This window comes from Xiphophorus maculatus, chromosome 7, assembly GCF_002775205.1.
Source record: "Xiphophorus maculatus strain JP 163 A chromosome 7, X_maculatus-5.0-male, whole genome shotgun sequence".
NCBI classification, from domain to species: Eukaryota; Metazoa; Chordata; class Actinopteri; order Cyprinodontiformes; family Poeciliidae; genus Xiphophorus; species Xiphophorus maculatus.
Genome location: NC_036449.1, coordinates 9986541 through 10006084, shown reverse-complemented (window position 1 = coordinate 10006084; position 19544 = coordinate 9986541). Strand labels below are relative to the sequence as shown.

At 41.8% G+C, this 19544-nt stretch overlaps 2 protein-coding genes across 2 annotated transcripts; one reads left to right on the top strand and one right to left on the bottom strand.

Moving 5' to 3' along the window:
- Window positions 1-3454: 3454 nt before the first annotated feature.
- On the bottom strand, window positions 3455-7623 carry zic5 (Zic family member 5). The gene is made up of 2 exons (XM_005798018.2): window positions 6169-7623; window positions 3455-4070 (listed from the first exon to the last, which is right to left on the bottom strand). Exons 1-2 carry the CDS (start codon window positions 7220-7222, stop codon window positions 3619-3621), a joined length of 1506 nt encoding a protein of 501 aa, XP_005798075.1. The 5' UTR covers window positions 7223-7623; the 3' UTR covers window positions 3455-3618.
- Window positions 7624-11533: 3910 nt separating this feature from the next.
- On the top strand, window positions 11534-16310 carry zic2 (Zic family member 2). Its single transcript, XM_005798017.2, has 3 exons — window positions 11534-13498; window positions 14667-14830; window positions 15083-16310. Exons 1-3 carry the CDS (start codon window positions 12520-12522, stop codon window positions 15275-15277), a joined length of 1338 nt encoding a protein of 445 aa, XP_005798074.1. The 5' UTR covers window positions 11534-12519; the 3' UTR covers window positions 15278-16310.
- The last annotated feature ends 3234 nt before the right edge of the window (window positions 16311-19544 follow it).

Genomic DNA, 19544 nt, shown 5'->3' with positions numbered 1-19544 from the left:
TGACCTGTCTTTGTCATGTATGGGTGTGAAGTGGAAGCTGGAAGAGCCAAAATGGCAACTTAAGTATGAAAGGGGGGTAATAAATTGAAAACATATCTAAAGTCAATTGATACTATTCATCCGTCTGTAATGAGTGTGCGATTACACCTACATAATCCACAATTTTAAACCAAAACACTGCAACTCTAGCAACTTTTACTCATGGTCTTTATTTTTACTCAGGGTAATTATTCCATAATTTAGTAATTTACTTGGTTCTTACTTATTGTTAGCTTTGGATTCATCTTTTAATGATATCTGGAATAATTTATTAGACACTGTAAAGTTTTAAAGGCACTGTGTTCTAACGTTTCCCACAGTGTTCGTTATTAGCTACCGCACAGCATAACATGCTTGTATTTCTCAGAACGGCACATTTTTTTAATGGCATTAATATAAAACACGACAGTATTCAGCAGATCAATCCTGCAGCTCGGCATTTAAGAAAAAAGCGCATCGCTTTCACTGTGCTGAAACAGCCACTTCTGCACATCTCTGTGAAATGAAGTGGGAACTGTCTGGAAACGTGCAAATTATATTTTGCGGAATGTCTCGGAATTACTGGAAGGACACACCACTGACACAATTACACACCTCGTCAAAAGTTCTGGGTTACAATTGACCCCATGGTGTAACTTGTCCCATCCTTCAATTTGTTGCTATGGCAGAATTTCATTTTTTTTTTTTCATGTTTTTTTTTTTTTTTACCTCTGCAAAAAAGTTAGTGATCCCAACTTGAGCTGTGCTCTCTCTCTTTTTTTTTGTGTGACCTAAGTAGTGATCCTGATATAATGTACAAGTTCAAACTCCATTTAATGAGATAATTAATTTTGGCACAGATTGCTGTGAAACTACAGCTAATGTCCCCATGTGTGATTTGCCACGTACAGTAAGGAGGCACCAGGGTCAGAAGTTATAGTGAAAACTTGTAGCAAAAAAAAAAATATTTAAAAGACAAAACCATATTTTTGTAAATGATAGATAAATAAATATGCATGTTTTGCAACTCTTATAAGTTCATTCTTTCCTCTCTTACAGTCACTCTTAGAAAAACAGTACTGTGTTAGCTAACTTTAAGGATTTGCTAATGACCCCCACCCTCCTAATGACACCACACCACCATATTGGTTGGGGTGATCAGAAAAGTGACATTTTGCGGTATTTTGTCCCTTTTTCCCATCTAGTAAAACTTATCGGAATGTTCAAAGAAAAATCCACAGAAGTTGGTGTTTAATAAAGTTCCTTTTGCATTAGGTAGGAGCATCTTATCTTGTGCTCTAAATGAGCGTTGGAGCTAGTTTCCAGTTCTCATTCAATTCTCCACGCTGACCTGAGTCAGGTGTGTCTTAATTCCGACAGGAAATAGTTGCTTTTACACCCCTTTCCTATTTTATCCTGATGTTCTTCTCGCACAAGAATAAAAGTTTCTTTGGAGATTTCTTTTGTTGTTGTAACTCTGTACAGTTCTCAGCTTGCGTGTCAATGTCATCTACTGCACCCGCCTGTGGCAACATGCACTTCAGGAGGAAGAAGTGGCGAGGGGGGCATCGCCATCCCAACCCACCCGTGCTTTGATTGGACTCCATTTAGTGACAGTGCAACCGGACGGATTCAAATGAGAGTGTCTTGCTGCCCGATTGCCATAGAAATCCTAACGCGGCGTGCAGGACTGTCAAAGCAGGCGGCCTTCCCCATGAGAAGCTATGTAGGCTTTGAAGTGCTCGCACAAACCGACGCCGGTCAATTTTTATTCTATAGACTGGACGGGCAACTCTTTGAAAGTGAGATTCTGCGTTTTTTAATGGAGGAAATAAGAGGGGAACGTACTTTTTACCCCCCCCCCCTTCCCACCTCCCCTTTCCTTCTTCATACACTCTATACAAGTCTTTGCTTATTGTCAGATATCTTTTTATCTTTTATTTTTCCCATGAATGATTCATGCCTGAGCCGCTTTGTGTCGTCGCAGCCTTTTCAGGAACTAGCGCCACTAGGGGGGCTGTAAGTTTTCCCATTAGCTCAGTGATTAGTTTATATCAGCCCTCCTTGGCCTGTTGGGCCTGAGTCTGGGAATATGTTAAAGAGAATAAGGGCGCTACTCCATCTTTCCCCATTGCTGTTGAGACTGATGGCTTGTAGGCTCTTAATTAAAGTTAAAAAGGCTATTAAAGAAGACGGGACAACCTCCTTAAACCTCTTAATAAACCTGAAAATAGCCACTCTAGGTATTTTGGCTTTGGTTGCAATCATTCCACACTTGCTTACTGTGTTTGTCCTGACTGTCTTTATTAAATATACCAAGAGTTTTGTGTTGTAAATTAAATCTGAAACATCAAGGGTCTGCACAGTCATAACTGATTCATATCTTCCTCTCTCTTTTGTTTTTTTTTTGTTCTGTCCACCGGCATCATGCACCTCAATATGAAAGACACATCACTACAAAAAGGCATGCGAGAGGAGGGACTTTTTTTTTTCACATTTCACGGCCTATCCAGGTAGATGATTTCATCTTTTACAGAGCACAGATCTTAAAAAAGTTCAACATAAATTTGCGGAAAAAAAAAAAAAAAAAGAAGATTCGAACATCAGTAGGGCTCTTTACATCACCAAAACTGATATTATCATTATTATTATTATTATTACTATTATTATTAATAATATTATTCTTTGGTGTTTCTGTAATTCCAGTTAACAACACGGACACCAGCAAATAAATTACAATGTACAAAACGAACCCCTCCGTCAATAAAACTACACAACATTCACAAGCATCGGTACAGTTACATATGTACAAATCCATACAGAGTCGACATTTTTAGGGTCTCGGGGGACTTTTTTTTTTTTAAACTGGACTCTATACAAACGAGTGTTACGCCTGTGTGTATGTGTGTGGGTTTTTATCTGTTGTTTTGCTTTTTTTTGCATAAAATACAGTCTTAAATAGTTCTTAAATATTACAAAAAAATTCCATCCAAAGCATTTTAAAAAAAAAAAAAAATCTGAAAAACAAGAACTGCTCAGACACTCGGTTGATCACTTTTTGCCAAAACCAAGCTGTTGTTTTTTCTTCTTTTTTTTTTCTTTCCCCTGTGTATTCACGTCAATATCTGTTTGTTGTCACTCATGAGGCAGCAGACAGTACCCCCCCCCCCCCCTCCCCTTGGTGTGACATAATGTGGCAAATTTTCAATTGAAAAATTCTATTTTAAGTCCAAAATATAAAACTTCATAAAAACCTGTGTGTAAATTATTTAATATAAAGTCAAATCAGTCAAATTGAGATTAATTTGAAGTAGTGATCTTTAAATATAAAGTCTGATTAATGGTCTAAATTGCTTACCATATATATATATATATATATATATATATATATATATATATATATATATATATATATATATATATATATATATATATATATAGTCAGGGGGGGTCATCCTCTCTCTCTTTCTGGCAACCTGCATTGCATCTACAGTCTGTACTGTTTCAACGTTGAGCTGCATTTGTCGGTGGCCAGTACTTATAAAGGGGTCAACTCAATGCCGAGTTGATTATAGTCTGGTCCGGCTTGTAAACAGGCAATCAGAGCATCGTCCTTGGGTCTGAGCCCCTGAAAGTGTCCTCGTCCTCCGAATCCGACGTCGGCACGTCGCTGGACGGCGTGTGCAGGTGGTTGGGACCCCCGCTCCCCTGGCACACGTACCACTCGTTCAGGTTGGTGACCTGCGGCGAGAGGTTCGCCGAGCGGTTCCGGTGCGCCTCGGAGCCCGGCGAGAGATTGTGGTCGGCCACCAGGGTGTTCGTGGAGGAGATGTAGGCGACGTTGGTGGAGGAGGGGGGCGGCGGCGGGGACTTGCAGTGCACCTTCATGTGCTTCCGCAGGGAGCTCGGGTGCGTGTAGGACTTGTCGCAGCCCCGCACCTTGCAGTAGTAGGGCTTGTCACTCGTGTGGACGTGAGAGTGCTTCTTGCGGTCGCTGCTGTTGGCGAACTTTCTATCGCAGCCGTCAAACTCGCACTTGAAGGGTTTCTCTCCTTTGGACAAACGAGAAACGCACACAGTCATCATGTGGGTCTGAAAGCTGCCAGAACAAACCCAGAAAACGAACGCTGGAGCTACTCCAACACAACTTGTCAGCGTTAAATCTTAAAGATAAGCTGGTCTTTCCGCCACTGAATACCTATCCGCTGCTTCACACCCACTTATCCCAACATATTAGCTTCATTCCTCTGTTGAACACGTGTAACATTGCCTCCAGGCCTTCTGGTTTTCCATGTTTGCATGTGGCTGGAAGAAGGGTGGGGGGGAGGCACTCGGGAGACCACCAGGAGACGCTTGTGTAATGTCGCACAGCATTTTCTTCCTTTATTCCCGAGGCACAAGTTCTTATGTGTGCAATTTAAAACTATTTAAAGCTGGACTTATATTTTATACTCCTTTTATCGGCATGACGTTTTACCTGATTATGTCCGGAAAGCGTTGGCTCATGTCAATAAAAGATATTTAAAATTGTAACACTATTGATACAGTGAAATAGTGATATCATCTTCCGCAAAAGCTTAAAGAAATATCACGAAAGATTATAAAACCTCTAAAGATAATGACAGAAAATGCCCCTTAGAAAGGGTATTTTGATATATTATAAATTCACATATAAACATCACTAGTTGAAAGTTAATCTAAAAAATAATTCTAAAAAGTTAACTCGAGGAAAAAAGAAAAATCCATCTGGATACAATTAAGACAAAATTGGTACAAAGAAGTTATTTAGTAAAAAGATAATTTCAAAAAGAGAGAGAGAAAAACAGCAGTGATATTAAACTCATATTAAAGCAATTGGGAGTCACTTAGTGGAAGGTTAATCTGAAAAAAAAATACTGTAACTAAAAAAAAAATAAAAAATACCGTCCAAGTATTCCTGTACTTGGACAGTACAGGAATAGACAGTTATCTCCAACACAAACAACAGCAGCAGTAAATAATAAGAACAGCAACAAAACCTCAGAGGATAAGCACAGAAATGTCACTTAGAAAAGGAATCTTAAAAAATGTAAAAACGACAAAAAAACAGCTTTTGCAGAGTCCTTTTCGTTACGCAATCATTTTTATTTGACTGCAGACCCAAACACATATTGTTCACAGGTAGAACACACTATTCTCGCGATGTTTACCATAATATCTACCCTGCTGTCTTTAAAAAGGGTGTCCTGATCACATATATATATATATATATATATATATGTATACACCATACATTTTCTTACACCCTTGTCCCTAGTGGGGTCAGGAGGTGTTGGTGCCTTTCACCAGCTAACGTTCCGGGCAAGAGGCACAGGTCGCCAATTTAGAAACACCAATTAACCTGACAGTCATATTTGTAGACTGTGGGAGGAATCCGGAGTACCCGGAGACAACCCACGTATGCACAGGGAGAACATGCAAACTTCATGCAGAAAGACCCTGGGCCGGAATCGAACCCAGGACCTTCTTGCTGCAAGGCAACAGTGCTGTGCATATATATATATATATATATATATATATATATATATATATATATATATATATATATATATATATATATATATATATATATATATATATATATATATATATATATATATATATATATATATATATATATATGATCTCTGTACAGAGAAACTATTCATAACAAACGCCATATAAGGCATGTTTAAAAGAGAAACTGTCCAATTCTTATCCAAAGCATCTTATCAGGTCAACTATGAACTGCTTTGCATTCAGTTGCATGAACTCTATTTGGATCCTAGTCTATCTGAACTGCTATGGCGTAAAGCGTCCTACGCCCGAGGACAATTACATTTACGCGTGCAGTAGTATGTACGTAAGCACGTTTTACAAATCATATGCTCTAATCCTTTCCTTTCACGCCTCCTCCTGGTGCCTGGACCAGTGAGCCGGGGAAAAAAAGTTAATATTAAAGAAGAGGCGTAATTAATGTTTACTTCTCAATTACTTTTTTTTTCTTCTTGCGTTAAATGTTTTACTTCCATCTGTGCGCAATTACGCACGAGGTGAACAAACGCTGCAAATGCTCAGCGATCTTTTTTTTTTCTTCCAAGTTTTGGACGCAGAAAAGCATGCTTTACAGACCTGTGTGCGTTCTCTTGTGGATCTTGAGGTTCTCCGACCTGGCGAACACCTTCCCGCATCCTGGGAACGGACAAGGAAACGGCTTCTCCCCGGTGTGAACTCGGATGTGGTTGATCAGTTTGTACTTCGCCTTGAAAGCCTTCCCCTCCCGCGGACATTCCTCCCAGAAGCAGACGTGCGTGCTCTGCTCGGGTCCGCCGACGTGCTCCACCGTGACGTGGTTGACCAGCTCGTGCATGGTGCTGTAGGTCTTCGAGCAGGGCTTCTTCTGGCTCTGCTCCTGGTCGATCCACTTGCAGATGAGCTCCTGCTTGATGGGCTGCCGCATGTATCTCAGAAACGCCCCCGCGGCTCCGTGAGGAGCGGCTGCGGCGGCGGCGATGTTGACGTTGAGGTTCATGGAGTTGTAGCTGTGCAGGGAGGACGCGCCGTAGTGCTCCGGCCTGTGCCCGAAGTGCTCCGGCCTGCCGTAGATGTCCCCCGGTAGACCCAGGCGCATCTGCCCGTTGAGGGCATGGTGGTGGTGGGCGCCCGGGGACGCCTGCTCGTGGAGTCCAGTGAAAAGTGAATGGGCCCCACTTTCCGCGTGCCCGTAAGCACCTGTTGGCGAGATGAACATGCCATGGTGATGAGGGGAGGAGGCGGAACTATGCTGGTCGCCAAGTGCATGCATAGCAGAGGCTGAGAGTTCTCTCCTGAGGATGAAGTCCCTGCTGCTTGAGTAGCCTGAGTGGGGGTGAGCCACGGGGAAACCCACTGTGGTCTGAGCGGGAGTAAAAGATGCCGCGGTCTGGGCTTCGGGATGGCTCTGAATGTGCTGAGACGGGCTAAGTTTGAGAGCATTTGTCTGTGCCATGTGCTCGGGTCCAAATGGAGTGAGTGCCACTCCGGGGTCGTTGCCCAGCTCCCCAGGGTGGAGGTGGGCATGGTGGGAGAGAGGGTGATGCCCCCCTAGCCCCGGGAAGCCTGTCATATTCTGATGAGGAAGGGGCTGAGTTGCTGCCAAATCCGCTAATCTTATCGCCGGGTTCCTCTTGCTTAAAGGGGGTTCCATAACTTACACACACAAGTCCATCCGCGCTCACCGCAGCTGCTTTTGCGCTCTAAAACATGAGGAAAACATGTACATAAGGGTTCTATAAGTTCTTTTGTCCGGCTTCTAACTCTGCTTGCTCCTTTCCCCACTCTGTCCTCAAGCGATTGGCAGAACATACAACAGTTGGAGGACACAGTGGGGAATACAGTTTAGAAATGGCACTGCGGGTATTGGACGGATTTCGGTGACTGGCAGTTAGGAGAACGAAGCGATTGGCTGTCGTTCAGCGCAGGGGCTCAGCAGGGTTCCGCCCCCTCACTCTCTTTATCGCTGTTGACTCCAAAAAGTTGTACTCACAAAGTTACCGAGCGGATCTGGTTTGTGCGTCTCCCTCCCTCCCTCCCGCTCTCTCCCTCTCTCCCCCTCTCTCTCTCTCTCTCTCTCTCTCTCTCTCTCTCTCTCTCTCTCTCTCTGTCTTTCTCTATGTGTGCGCGCGCGCGCGTGTGTGTGTGTTTACTGATGCCGGTGCGTGTGTGGATGACCGAAATATCAGTTTACGCGACAAGTGCATTCCAGTTCACCCCGAGAGGTGGTGTTTCCAAATGCCTCTCTATAATTCTGCCAAAAAATAAATAAATAAATAAATAAATAAATAAATAAATAAATAAATAAATAAACCAGATGCTTGTTTTTGTATAAGATGGTAAAATGACAACTAGACTGTAGAAGAGAGTGGGGAAAATACGCACACACACCAGGGGTCCTTTTTTATTTTTTTTTTAAAGAAAAATCTATTTAATATCCAGGAATTTTGGTAAACAAGATCTTCCCCCCAAAAGACCCCCAAAACAAACAAACAAACAAAGAAAAAAACACAGAACATGACCATAGCGCACGAGTGGGAAAATACAAAAAAAAAAAAAAAAAAAAAAAAAGATTTAACATTACACGCCAATCTAAAGTATAAAATGACAGTGATAACTAAATAAATAAATAAATGCACAGGGACAACAAAAAACAAATGACAAAGTTACATATAATTCAGTAGAAAATAAAATTGTAATTATTTAAAAAAAGATAATTTTTTCACACACCAGGTTTTGTTATTCTTAACCGGATGTTATTAATATCCCCAATATCCCAGTTTCTGCTCTTCAAATGTAATCAAGTGTGAATCTGGGGTTACTAAATCTGCCTTTAACCACGCAGAAGTAAATAAAACCACAGCTACGCTACTATAAAATTGTACATACTTATTTAATGACTCTTTTATTATATCTTCACCCCATCATCAATTTCAATTTCCTCTGAGGAAAAAAAAAAAAAAAGAATCTCGTCACATTTAACCCTGTGCACCTTTTGTAAAAGTTTTTATGAAATGTATTTATTTACTTCTTCAACTCCAACTTGTACTGTGACGCTACACGTCCCTGTTTTAGATGATAATATCCACCTATCACAGATGTGTTATTTCTCCTTCTTTCTGAATTACAGTAACACACCGTAAAAACTGTTGATCCCTGTGTTGCAACTGACAATGTGTGGGCAGCAATGAAACTGCAAAATGCCCCAAAAGTGGGTTTTTTTTTCCCCACTCAGTCAGTAGATGACGTCAAATTCATAATTTTCTATAACAAATGTTTGACTCAATTCAAACTTATACAAGGGCACCACAGGCTGAAAATGATTGATGCACTTTGTAATTAGTTCCTATAATAAATATATATTTGTGTGTATCTTTATAAATAAATAAATAAAGTGTTATAACGGTCATTTAACTTCATTTCAATTCAAGAGTGACTCTATTTTAATTTGGTATTTTTCCCTAGAATTTGAAAGTTCCAAAAAAAATAAAATAAAATGAAGTAAAATAAATTATAGCCTTTTTGTACGAGCTGTTATGTAGTAAAAAATAAATAAATACGTTCTATCAGCTCCAAAAGAGCGCTTTGCTTCATGGGAGCCCATAAAACACACAGGAGCAGCTGGAGCATTGTTTATGATTTTTCTGCAAGCTTTACTTCCCAAGCCCCAATAAATGTAGACGTGATCCATAAACACACTTAAAAAATAAAAATAAAAAATCTGATTTTGGTTATACAATTTGTCACTGGAATTGCTGGGCGATTTACGCACACAAGTTTTGGTTTACGCATGACTGCAAGCTGGGGTAGAATTTCCTGTTTTGTTCTTTTTTTTCGAGCAGAAATTAAGGCACAAATGTTTGCTTTTTGAGTTAATAACTGTTGACTTATAGTTCCTTTATCACCTGAAAGCTGACGATGTCTCAGACTCAGTAAGAAGAATAAAGATTGGGGGTGAGGAGGGGGGGAGGGGTCACCAGAGACCCTCTCTTTCCCTCTAAAACAAAGACGCTTTGTCATAAACTGGGTTATTTTACCAAAAGGAGTCAAGGGGCGGCATATGTGGTCTTAACGGGTCAGAGGTCAAACATCCATGAAACGCAAGGTCGCCGAAGCCACACAAGTAACCTTCCAACGTGTCAACATATTGATACTGTCGGGCCAACAGAGAGGAGGAACGTTCCGTATAATAACGCAGCCGGAGCGCCCCTTATGTGATCAAGATTGCAGGTTTTATTGATGGCGTTTCCGCGCACGCAGTGCTGAGGCTGTCACTGCTTTCTGTGAGCTCTCACTTCCCATTTTGACTCACATTTCCAGTGATTTAAGGCACTACATCTGCAGAACGGCTCTCAATGTGTAATATAGTGCCTCTAATAACCTGTTGAAATACTGCTCTTTGGGGGGATTTTGCAATGGGCCAGACCCTCTTTTTTTTTCTTCTTCTTTCTTTTCCTCCAGCTAGAAGAGAGCTGCAGCCTTCCCCTATTGATTTTTTTCCTTTTTCTTCTTCTTTTTTTTTTTTTTTTAATTTTCTTTATGCCTTTCTCTCTATCTGGGGAATGCTCCCTGGTTTTCCCACAAAAATAAAGAACTTCTTATAGGGGTCGGCAGACGTGACTTTGAACTTGGATCAGCTCCTGCGTTTCCTGTGGTGCGGGTTGAAATAGTCTTGGGAGAATGGCGCACACACAGTGGCCCAGCCTCCCCCCGTTAACTTCGAGCCAGGAGACACAATTTTAAAGAAGAAGAAAAAAAAAAGTAAAAAAAAAAAAAAAAAAACTTTCCCTAGGCTTTCACCGTTATTTGTCGCCCAGAGTCCGTAGAGTCGAGACTGACAGAGAGCTCCTCTGTGGTGAAATGGACAAGGGAGCCTGCGTGGATTTTTATGTGGTGAAAATGTAAGTAAACTTCCTTTTTGGCTTTGGGGAGCGAATGAGCAGCTGTGATGTATGGCTTGTGTGTTAACCGTTTCGGCTCAGACTGAGTGGAAAGTTGCCAGGAAAACGCGGGCTTAAGAAGAAGAAGGAGAAGAAGAAAACAATTGTCTGAACCTATTTTTCAGCCAGATTTTAGGATGAAACTAAAGCAATGTCAATACGACACGTTTCATCCAAAAACAGCCTCAGATTTACAGACCACCGAGGACTCACTTTGATCCGTTTGCTGTTCACCACCACGAACATGCGACTTCATTTGGTGTGGTGGCTGCCGGGAACCGCAGAGGGAGGCGGCAGAAGCAGCCCTACGCAGAACCATTAACATTAAAGCGCCAGCAACAAGCACCGGTGGTTTGTAGGGTGAAAACTGGAGAACCACGACATAATCCAGTTGTGGTCGTTTGGGAAGCCACCGGAATCCACATGGAGCCACACAATTATGCTTTGTCAACTGAGTCTATCTGCAGTGGCATCCCCTCAGCATTATGATGCCGCCACCATCATGTTTCCCCGTGATGGTGGCGGTTGTGCGTATAGGGGTCAAAGTTCCAATTTGGTGTCATCTTAATATAGATGCACATAGGTCCTTTGAATGGGGCTGAAGGGGTTGTGAATCTGTCTGCAAATGTTTATGTCACTATATGTTGCTATGGAGAATTGTGTTAGAAAGGTTTTGTGTCTTGTTTCTTTTAGACCACAAAGTTCAACTTTGGTCTCATCAGATAGCTGATGCTTTTAAGATTTAAAGGAGTATTACCTATAACTTTATTATGTGCTGGTTTGTATTGGATTGAAATTCCAATCAAAACGATCTATCTATCTATCTATCTATCTATCTATCTATCTATCTATCTATCTATCTATCTATCTATCTATCTATCTATCTATCTATCTATCTATCTATCTATCTATCTATCTATCTATCTATCTATCTATCTATCTATCTATCTATCTATCTATCTATCTATCTATCTATCTATCTATCTATCTATCTATCTATCTATCTATCTATCTATCTATCTATCGACGTTGTGTGACATGTACCTTGCTAAACTTGGAATACATTTAGAAATACGCAGAGCTGCTGCGCCAGATTTTGGCAGGATTAAACAAGTACATCACTATTTTCCTATCTAACAAATTGTTTATCATTCACTGCCATGACCAGCGTAACACCCTAAAAATATCAACAATAACAAGACAACAAAAAAAAACCCAAAAAACAAAAAAACGCGCTCTCTTCTCCCTTGTCGTGATCCCCTAAGCCTGCTCAAAAGAAACATGGGGTTTGGGGGGGAAGAGAAAATCTTCGACCCTAAAAAGTAGGCGGTAATCGTTTGCTTGGAAAAATGGCGTTGCGCTATTAAGTCGCCAGAGCTCTACCTGCCATTGGAGGGGCACCTGGGATTGATGAGGCGCGGTGGCCAATGAGACTGCGCGGAAGGAGAGAACGGGCTCCAGTTAAAGGGGGCGGAAGAGGAGGTAGAGCCAGTCCACGGAGAAACAGGGACCCTCCGCCGATAAAGCGCTCGTTCCGAGCCAGAGACATAAATCCGTGCCCAAACTGGACCGCGGTGAATGTTTTTTTTCCTTTTCTTTTCTTTTTTTTTAATTCTTGAGATGCTCCAAACACTCTCGCTCGGCGTGCGCAGAAGGCGTCTAATTAGATAATTGTTTTGATCGAACAGTATTTTTCTTCTTCTTCTTAGTTTCACTAAAGCACAGCCAGGAGGAGAGGACACAAGGGAATCCTTCACTTTCGTTTGGATTTTTCGATCCCATGTAAATTAGATTCCCCCCCCCCCTTGATAGTTAAATTGAAATCTTTTAGTTATGCGCGGAGAAGCGCTTTTGATTCACGCCTGATATGGTGTTTCCAAAGCTGGAAGTTGCATCGTTGCGTGTCAACATTTGATCTTTTTTTTTTTTCATCTTTCTTTTTACTGTAATAATTAAAAAAAGGAAGACATCTACGCTGGTTTCGTAAAATAAATAATAACAATAATAAAACATGTTACTTGATGCTGGCCACCAGTTCCCCGGACTGGGAGTGGGTACGTTCGCCAGGCATCACTCTGCGAGCGAGATGCAGGACAGAGACTTGAGTTTGGCGCAGAACAGCTTTGTAGACTCCGCGCACATGGGTGCGTTCAAGCTGAACCACGATCTCTCCCCGGGACAGAGCTCTGCCTTCACCAGCCAGGCGCCGGGCTACCCCGCTGCGGCTCTGGGGGCCCACGCCGCCCATGTCACGTCGTACGCGAGCTCCCCTTTCAACTCCACCAGGGACTTTCTCTTTCGCAGCCGCGGCTTCGGAGAATCCTCTCCGGCGAGCGGCCAGCACGCTATTTTTGGCCCCACGGCGGGGTCCCTTCATCACTCCCACACAGACACTCAGAGCCACATTCTCTTCCCCGGGATCCACGACCAGCACGGCTCCCACGGCTCCCCGAACGTCCTGAACGGCCAGATGAGGCTCGGACTGCCGGGTGAAGTTTTCGGGCGCTCCGAGCAGTACCACCAGGTCTCCAGCCCGAGGACCGACCCGTACTCGGCCGCGCAGCTGCACAACCAGTACGGCTCCATGAATATGAACATGGGCATGAACATGGCAGCCCACCACCACCATCACCCGGGTGCCTTTTTCCGCTACATGAGGCAGCAGTGCATCAAGCAGGAGCTCATCTGCAAGTGGATCGACCCGGAGCAGCTGAGCAACCCCAAGAAGTGCTGCAACAAAACTTTCAGCACCATGCACGAGCTGGTCACGCACGTCTCCGTGGAGCACGTCGGCGGGCCGGAGCAGACCAACCACATCTGCTTTTGGGAGGACTGCTCCCGGGAGAGCAAGCCGTTCAAGGCGAAATACAAACTGGTGAACCACATTCGCGTTCACACGGGGGAGAAGCCCTTCCCGTGCCCCTTCCCCGGCTGCGGCAAGGTCTTCGCCCGCTCGGAAAACTTGAAGATCCACAAGAGAACGCACACAGGTAGGCCCCTAATTTTAACCACGGCGTGGGGGTGTGTGGGGGGGGGGGGGGGGAGGCGGGGGGATCTTAGATTTAAAAATAGTACCTCCGGGAATTACCTGTAAATTGATTTAAACAATTAGGATTTGTGTAATTGCTATTGGCCTGCGTGTGCTGCTATTTTTCATGTCATCTAACCGCGTCTTGCCGTCAGAAACTCACGACAGAATCTGATTAAGAGCGACTATCCTAGGCTACTAAAGTCGTAGTAACAAAGTAAGATTTAGAACCGAAGCGGCTATCATTCATTTTTAACCATTGAACGTGCTCTGATTGGACTCCTTTATAACTATTCTATCGGATGTTAAAACAGGTCCCCTCCACCCTCCCCTCCTTTCCTCCTTCCAGTCGCACCGAATGATTCCGAACTGGCGCTGTTTACTTTTTATTTAACGTCCAGTAGAAATGGGTCAGTGAGAACGGTGGGAGCGCTTTGCGTGCGCAGCTGAGCAGCCCCGGCTAGTGTAGTAAATCGCATCAGCTTTAATAGCGCTTATCTCCTCCGCTGCGCTCCTCTCCCCGTAGCGTTTTATCTGGGCTTTATTAATTAAATATTTCGATCTCGACTCGTGCATCTAGTTGTTGCGGATCGCAGCAGCAGCAGGGGGAAAGCCTTTTGTTTGCGCCCCTTCGGATATGAGCTGAGGTGCTAGACTGGGCCATTATCAGACACTTTTTTTTTTTTTTTTTAGTTACCGCATATGAACGCATTTTCTGGGGGGAAGTGGGGGTACATGAAATTGATCACTTGCTAATTAGATTTTTATTGTCTTCGCACCAAATGGTATGCCTCCAGTGTGAAGGCCCCATCGACAACGGCCTTCCCACCCCCAACCCCCCCTTTCCTAAATCACTATGCGCATTATTTAGGCTAAATAAGTCTTCCAACTCACCCCCTCCTCCTCCTCCTTTATCCACACTCGTTTTAAAAACAGCTGCCTAAACTTTAGAAACCACTGCTAGGAAGAGAGAGAGAGAGAGAGAGAGAGGGGGGGGGGGGGGGGGTTGAATTTTTACGCACAAACCTTGTTGTTTTACCTACATCAATGCAACACCTGAGGCGATTTCATTAAAAGAAAAAGAAAAAAAGACATCTGACTCCTATCTGGTTGTTGTTTTTCTTCTGCAGGAGAGAAACCTTTCCAGTGCGAGTTTGAGGGATGTGACAGAAGATTCGCGAACAGCAGCGACCGAAAGAAACACATGCACGTCCACACGTCGGACAAGCCATATCTTTGCAAAATGTGCGACAAGTCCTACACACACCCCAGCTCACTGCGAAAACACATGAAGGTAAATATATCTGGCTTATGGAACAGTGTGTGTGTGTGTGTGTGTGGGTGTGTGTGTGTGTGTGTACTATGATGTCAATAATCAAATCTCTGGTTGTGTCTCAGATTTTGCATCGCAATAACTGAGACTTTTGTCAGCTGTTTGCAAATGCCAACATCTGCCTGTTTTTTTATTTATATATTTATTTATTTTTTTTGCATCTTCTTGTTTTATCTTCAAATGCTTGATTCTTCTTATTCTCTCATCGGCCAGGTCCACGAGTCCGCTCCATCTGCGTCAGATTCATCGCCAGCTGCAAGCTCCGGCTACGAATCGTCCACACCCCCGGGCCTGGTGTCCCCCACCACCGAGACCCAAAGCAACACCACCCTGTCCCCAGCCTCAGCTGTGCACAACACCACCAGCCACAGTGGCCTGTCCTCCAATTTCAGTGAATGGTATGTGTAGGACTGAGCTCGAAAACAACAACAACAAAAAGAACAAAAAAAAAACAAAACAAACAAAAACAAAATAAAACGAAGCCACACACACTTCACAGCACTGGGGCATTCCACAGGATATACTTTTTATTTAGAGACACACACGCAAAAAAAAAAATACAAAAAAAAAAAAACATTTATTTTGTATGTTATTGTCCACCAGGCAGGACGATGATGATGACCAACAGAGGAAAATGTGTATAATAAATAAACCTTAGAGGGTGTGTTTCATACTGTAAATAGGAACTTAAAAGGAGAAAATGAAAAAAAAAAAAAATCCACGTTCCCATTTGGTTGTGGTAGTTTTGTCAAGTCTTTTGGTGTATAGATGTTCCTTCAGGTAGCTGTTTCTCTAACTGGAATCTTAGTGCACATATTACCATTAAAATCTGTACAATACTGTTGAATATTGTGATCCTGAGGCAAACTGATTGTACTATACTAAAACATCTATAAACTGGAGAGAGTGCCAAAGTTAACCTTCTAACTCCCAACAGACCACAATAATCATGATCGTGAATGTATATTTTAGTTTGCTGGGGCTTAACTTGTGATGTTTTGTGCTTTGCAAGTTTGAATTGTGAAGAAGAAAAAGAAGAAGAAGAAGAAGAAGGGAAAAAAAAGGAGAAAACACTATCTGGAAAGATTGTGAGGTCAAATAAACGTTGTGTCGTTTTTTCAATTTGTTTTTTTTTTGTTTGTCTTTTTTTTGTTCTCTACCCACACACCCTTTCCTTTCTTTTTGTTGTAAATATCAGCTGCCATATTTATCCATTTGTAATTAAATTATGGTATTTACTTGCTACAGATGAAACAGTATTTATAAAAAGAATGTTTCTTTACCTATAAATATGTACAATGACGAGCTACAAACACGGGCAGTTGTTTCGTTCTGTGCTAATTTTTTGTTCAAAGTTTTAAGAGGTGTTTCCTTCCTTTAATTGTGATAAGAATTTTACTGCTTACAAATATAATAAAAAGGTGTTGCAAGTGCTTAATAATCCTTTTGTCATAGTTTTTTTTTTGTTTGTTTTGTTTTTGTTAACGTCTCTGGCTGCTGGTGTTTGGTGTTTGAGCTGCATGCTGTTTGGCATCTACCTTTAGAATGGATTAGGGCCTTCCAGGAATGCTTGAGGTTTCAATTATAATATTCAGGTTTGCATCAGGATGGATGCTGACAGGCTCTATAAGCAACGTGCATGCTTCTTGGGGTGCACGCTCTTTCAAATCCAATTTAGAGAGAAAGAGAGAGAGAACGTATCATTTTCCATCATTTTAAATGAAGCCAACCTGAGAGCAGTCAGTAAACACTTGTGGATGCTGGTTAGTTTGTATGACCAAGTCTGTAAAGTTTCAGCTAGTGGCTTGATTTAAAATCTCAGCTTCTTATAACTAAAACCTCCACATCAGAGAGCACCGGATCTTTGATGGGGACCAGCCATGAACTTGAACTTGACTGAGCTCAGTCGTTTGTGTTTTTTTGTTTTTTTTTGGCCTGTGTAGCAGATTGTCCTCGAACCAGCTGACTTTGATTGTGCTGCGCTAATAAGTAGGATCAAAATGTACTGTGCATAGTTGCATCTGAATGGGGGCTGGATGGTTGGACTGGAGTTAAATCAACCTGAACTGCATTTGGCTGAGATAGATTCTCCATTGCTGCTTATGGATTGCATGTTTGTAGAGTTCTCGTGGAATTGCATCTGCTGTAGTCGCGATTTAAGTCCTCGAAGTGAATTAAACCTGTTGGTTTAACATTTTTTTATTTCTAAACTTCATGTTATTAATTCTGCTTCGGGGCTTTTTTCTTTCTTTCTTTGAGCTGTGCGTGTGTGTGTGTGTGTTTTAGCTGCTGTGATTCAGCATAATTGCAAAGCAACACGTTCTTTTCTTCTTCTTTTATTCGAACAGATGGCGCTTTACAAAGTGGCCAAAGTAGGCCGAAATTAAGACCATAAATAGGATGAGGATGGAAATAACCTTTTGTCGCGTTTAATGCCGTTTTGTTTGATGTTTTTCGCACGCTTCTGTAGGAATAAGTGGTCTGCATTCTTGTTGAGCACGCAGACTTGGGGGACTTGTTATCTTGCGGGCCGGTTCTCTGCAGCACAAGCAGCAGCAGCAGCAGCAAGTGGCACTCTGCCTCACCGAGATGCTTGACTGCAGGCGACGCTGTCTCTTGTTGTACAAGCTGCTCACATTACTTGGCTCACGGAGCGCATGTATAGTAAATAAAACCGGCTTGGTGGTATCTCCAGGGAAGATGCTCTGATCTCAACAAAAATCTGTCAGAAGCCACTAAAAATGCCGTAGCACGTGCATTTAAAATATTAAAAAAAAAATATATATATATATATATATTTTCCAGTCTTAATTGGGAGGAGAGTCCCCCCCCCGCCCCCTATTTTTTTCTCAGATTTTCTGGTTGGATTTTTTTTTTAAAAAGTAGAAAATGTGCAACTTAAACTATTTTCCGCAAGAGGCGCACGTATGAAGTATTGGACTTAAAATATTTGATATATATATATATATATATATATATATATATATATATATATATATATATTTATTTAGCAGCAGCTTGAAATCGCCTCCCTTAGTAACGGGCCCGCTGACCTCCTCGGCTGAGCGAAGGTATGACCCGTGGAGAGTGGGAAAGGTCAGCTCAACAACAGTGCGTCGATGTCGGTTCCTGTTCGGCTCCTGCTGCGCTGATATTGATCCGCAGAGAAAGGAAGCGCCATTTTTTTTTTTGTTTCCTTATACTTCTCACTGCTCTTTGTACGCGGTTGTTTGTACTGTAAGGATGCCATACTGTAAATACGGAAGAAACCGCTGCCTCACTGGGCCAAAGTTAGATTCTAGAGATCACGAAAGGTCATTTGAGAGTTCCGGTCGGGCTTAATTAGTGAACAAAAATTAATAAATTAATACGTCGAAAGTTCTTTTTTTTTTGTTCTTTTTTTTAGTTTTAAGATTGCACAACTAAATAAATACAATTAAACAAAAATAAAAATGAAGAAAAAAGTTGTAAAAGTTTCGCAACAGTTTTCTTCTCATTATATGAGCGAAACATTCATTTAATTAAACTCAGAAGCTTAAATGGCTTTAAACTGCGTGCAATTGTATACAAACAAACAAGCAAGCAAAAAAAAAATAGGATCACCCTGATTTTTTTTTTTACAATTTTTATGAATCATGTCAAAAATATGACAGATGCGTTCAGCGAGACCAGCGGGAAAGAACGATGAAAAGCTATTTAATCACTGCCACATATGCCACTGCGTGCGCACCTATCATACGTCAGAGGCGATGAGTGTTGGGCCTGCTTAATGTGGGTGACGGAGGGGAAGCAGGAGACGTTGGGCTGTCACAGAGCCTAATATCACAGGAACATATTGATCATCTTGACAGGGGCAGGGTCGGAACACATATCCATTTCTTGAATGTGGAATGTGGTACTTTTGTATTTTGTATATACAAAATACAATATATATATATATATATATATATATATATATATATATATATATATATATATATATATATATATATATATATATATATAAAATAAAATAAGATACAAGTTAAGAAGCAGGAAGAGGCAAAAGACCAAAAATGCCTGAATTCGTTCGTCTTTATGCGCCCAGGTCAATCAGATCATTTTATTGCTTCAAAATGTTGAAACTTGCCACGATGTCTCGTTTTAATATGGGAAGTGTTCAGTCACAGGTCTATTGGGTTCGCCCCCCCCCCAACCCCCCGCCCCCTCCCCTTTATTGTTTTCGTTAATTAAAAATTAGCCTCTTGCCTTTTTAAGCGTGTGACACGTTAATGTGTTCACTCAAAAGGTACGGAGGAAAAGGGACTGAGTGACAGTTTGTGGCGCGGAAGTCTAAATTTGACTTTTTATCTTGTGAAAATAAAATAAAAGTTTAACTGTGGATTTACAAGATGTCGGGGTTGTTAAAATAAACCAGGAGCAACCTTCAGAACCAAGCAGGGACTACGCTGGGCATTTTAAACTAAAAAAACTGGTATTTAGGAAGGTAATTTGAACGAAATATACATTTAGAGATTTAGCCATTTGTGGGAAACGCATTCTCGCTCAAACTCCAAGCGCTAAACCTAATTTCTGTTATGTTGCTTTGTTCCCCCCCCCTCAAAATCTGTCCAAGCTCAAACCATCTCTATATGTCTATTTATTTATTTTTATTCTTTTTATTTTTTGCTTACCT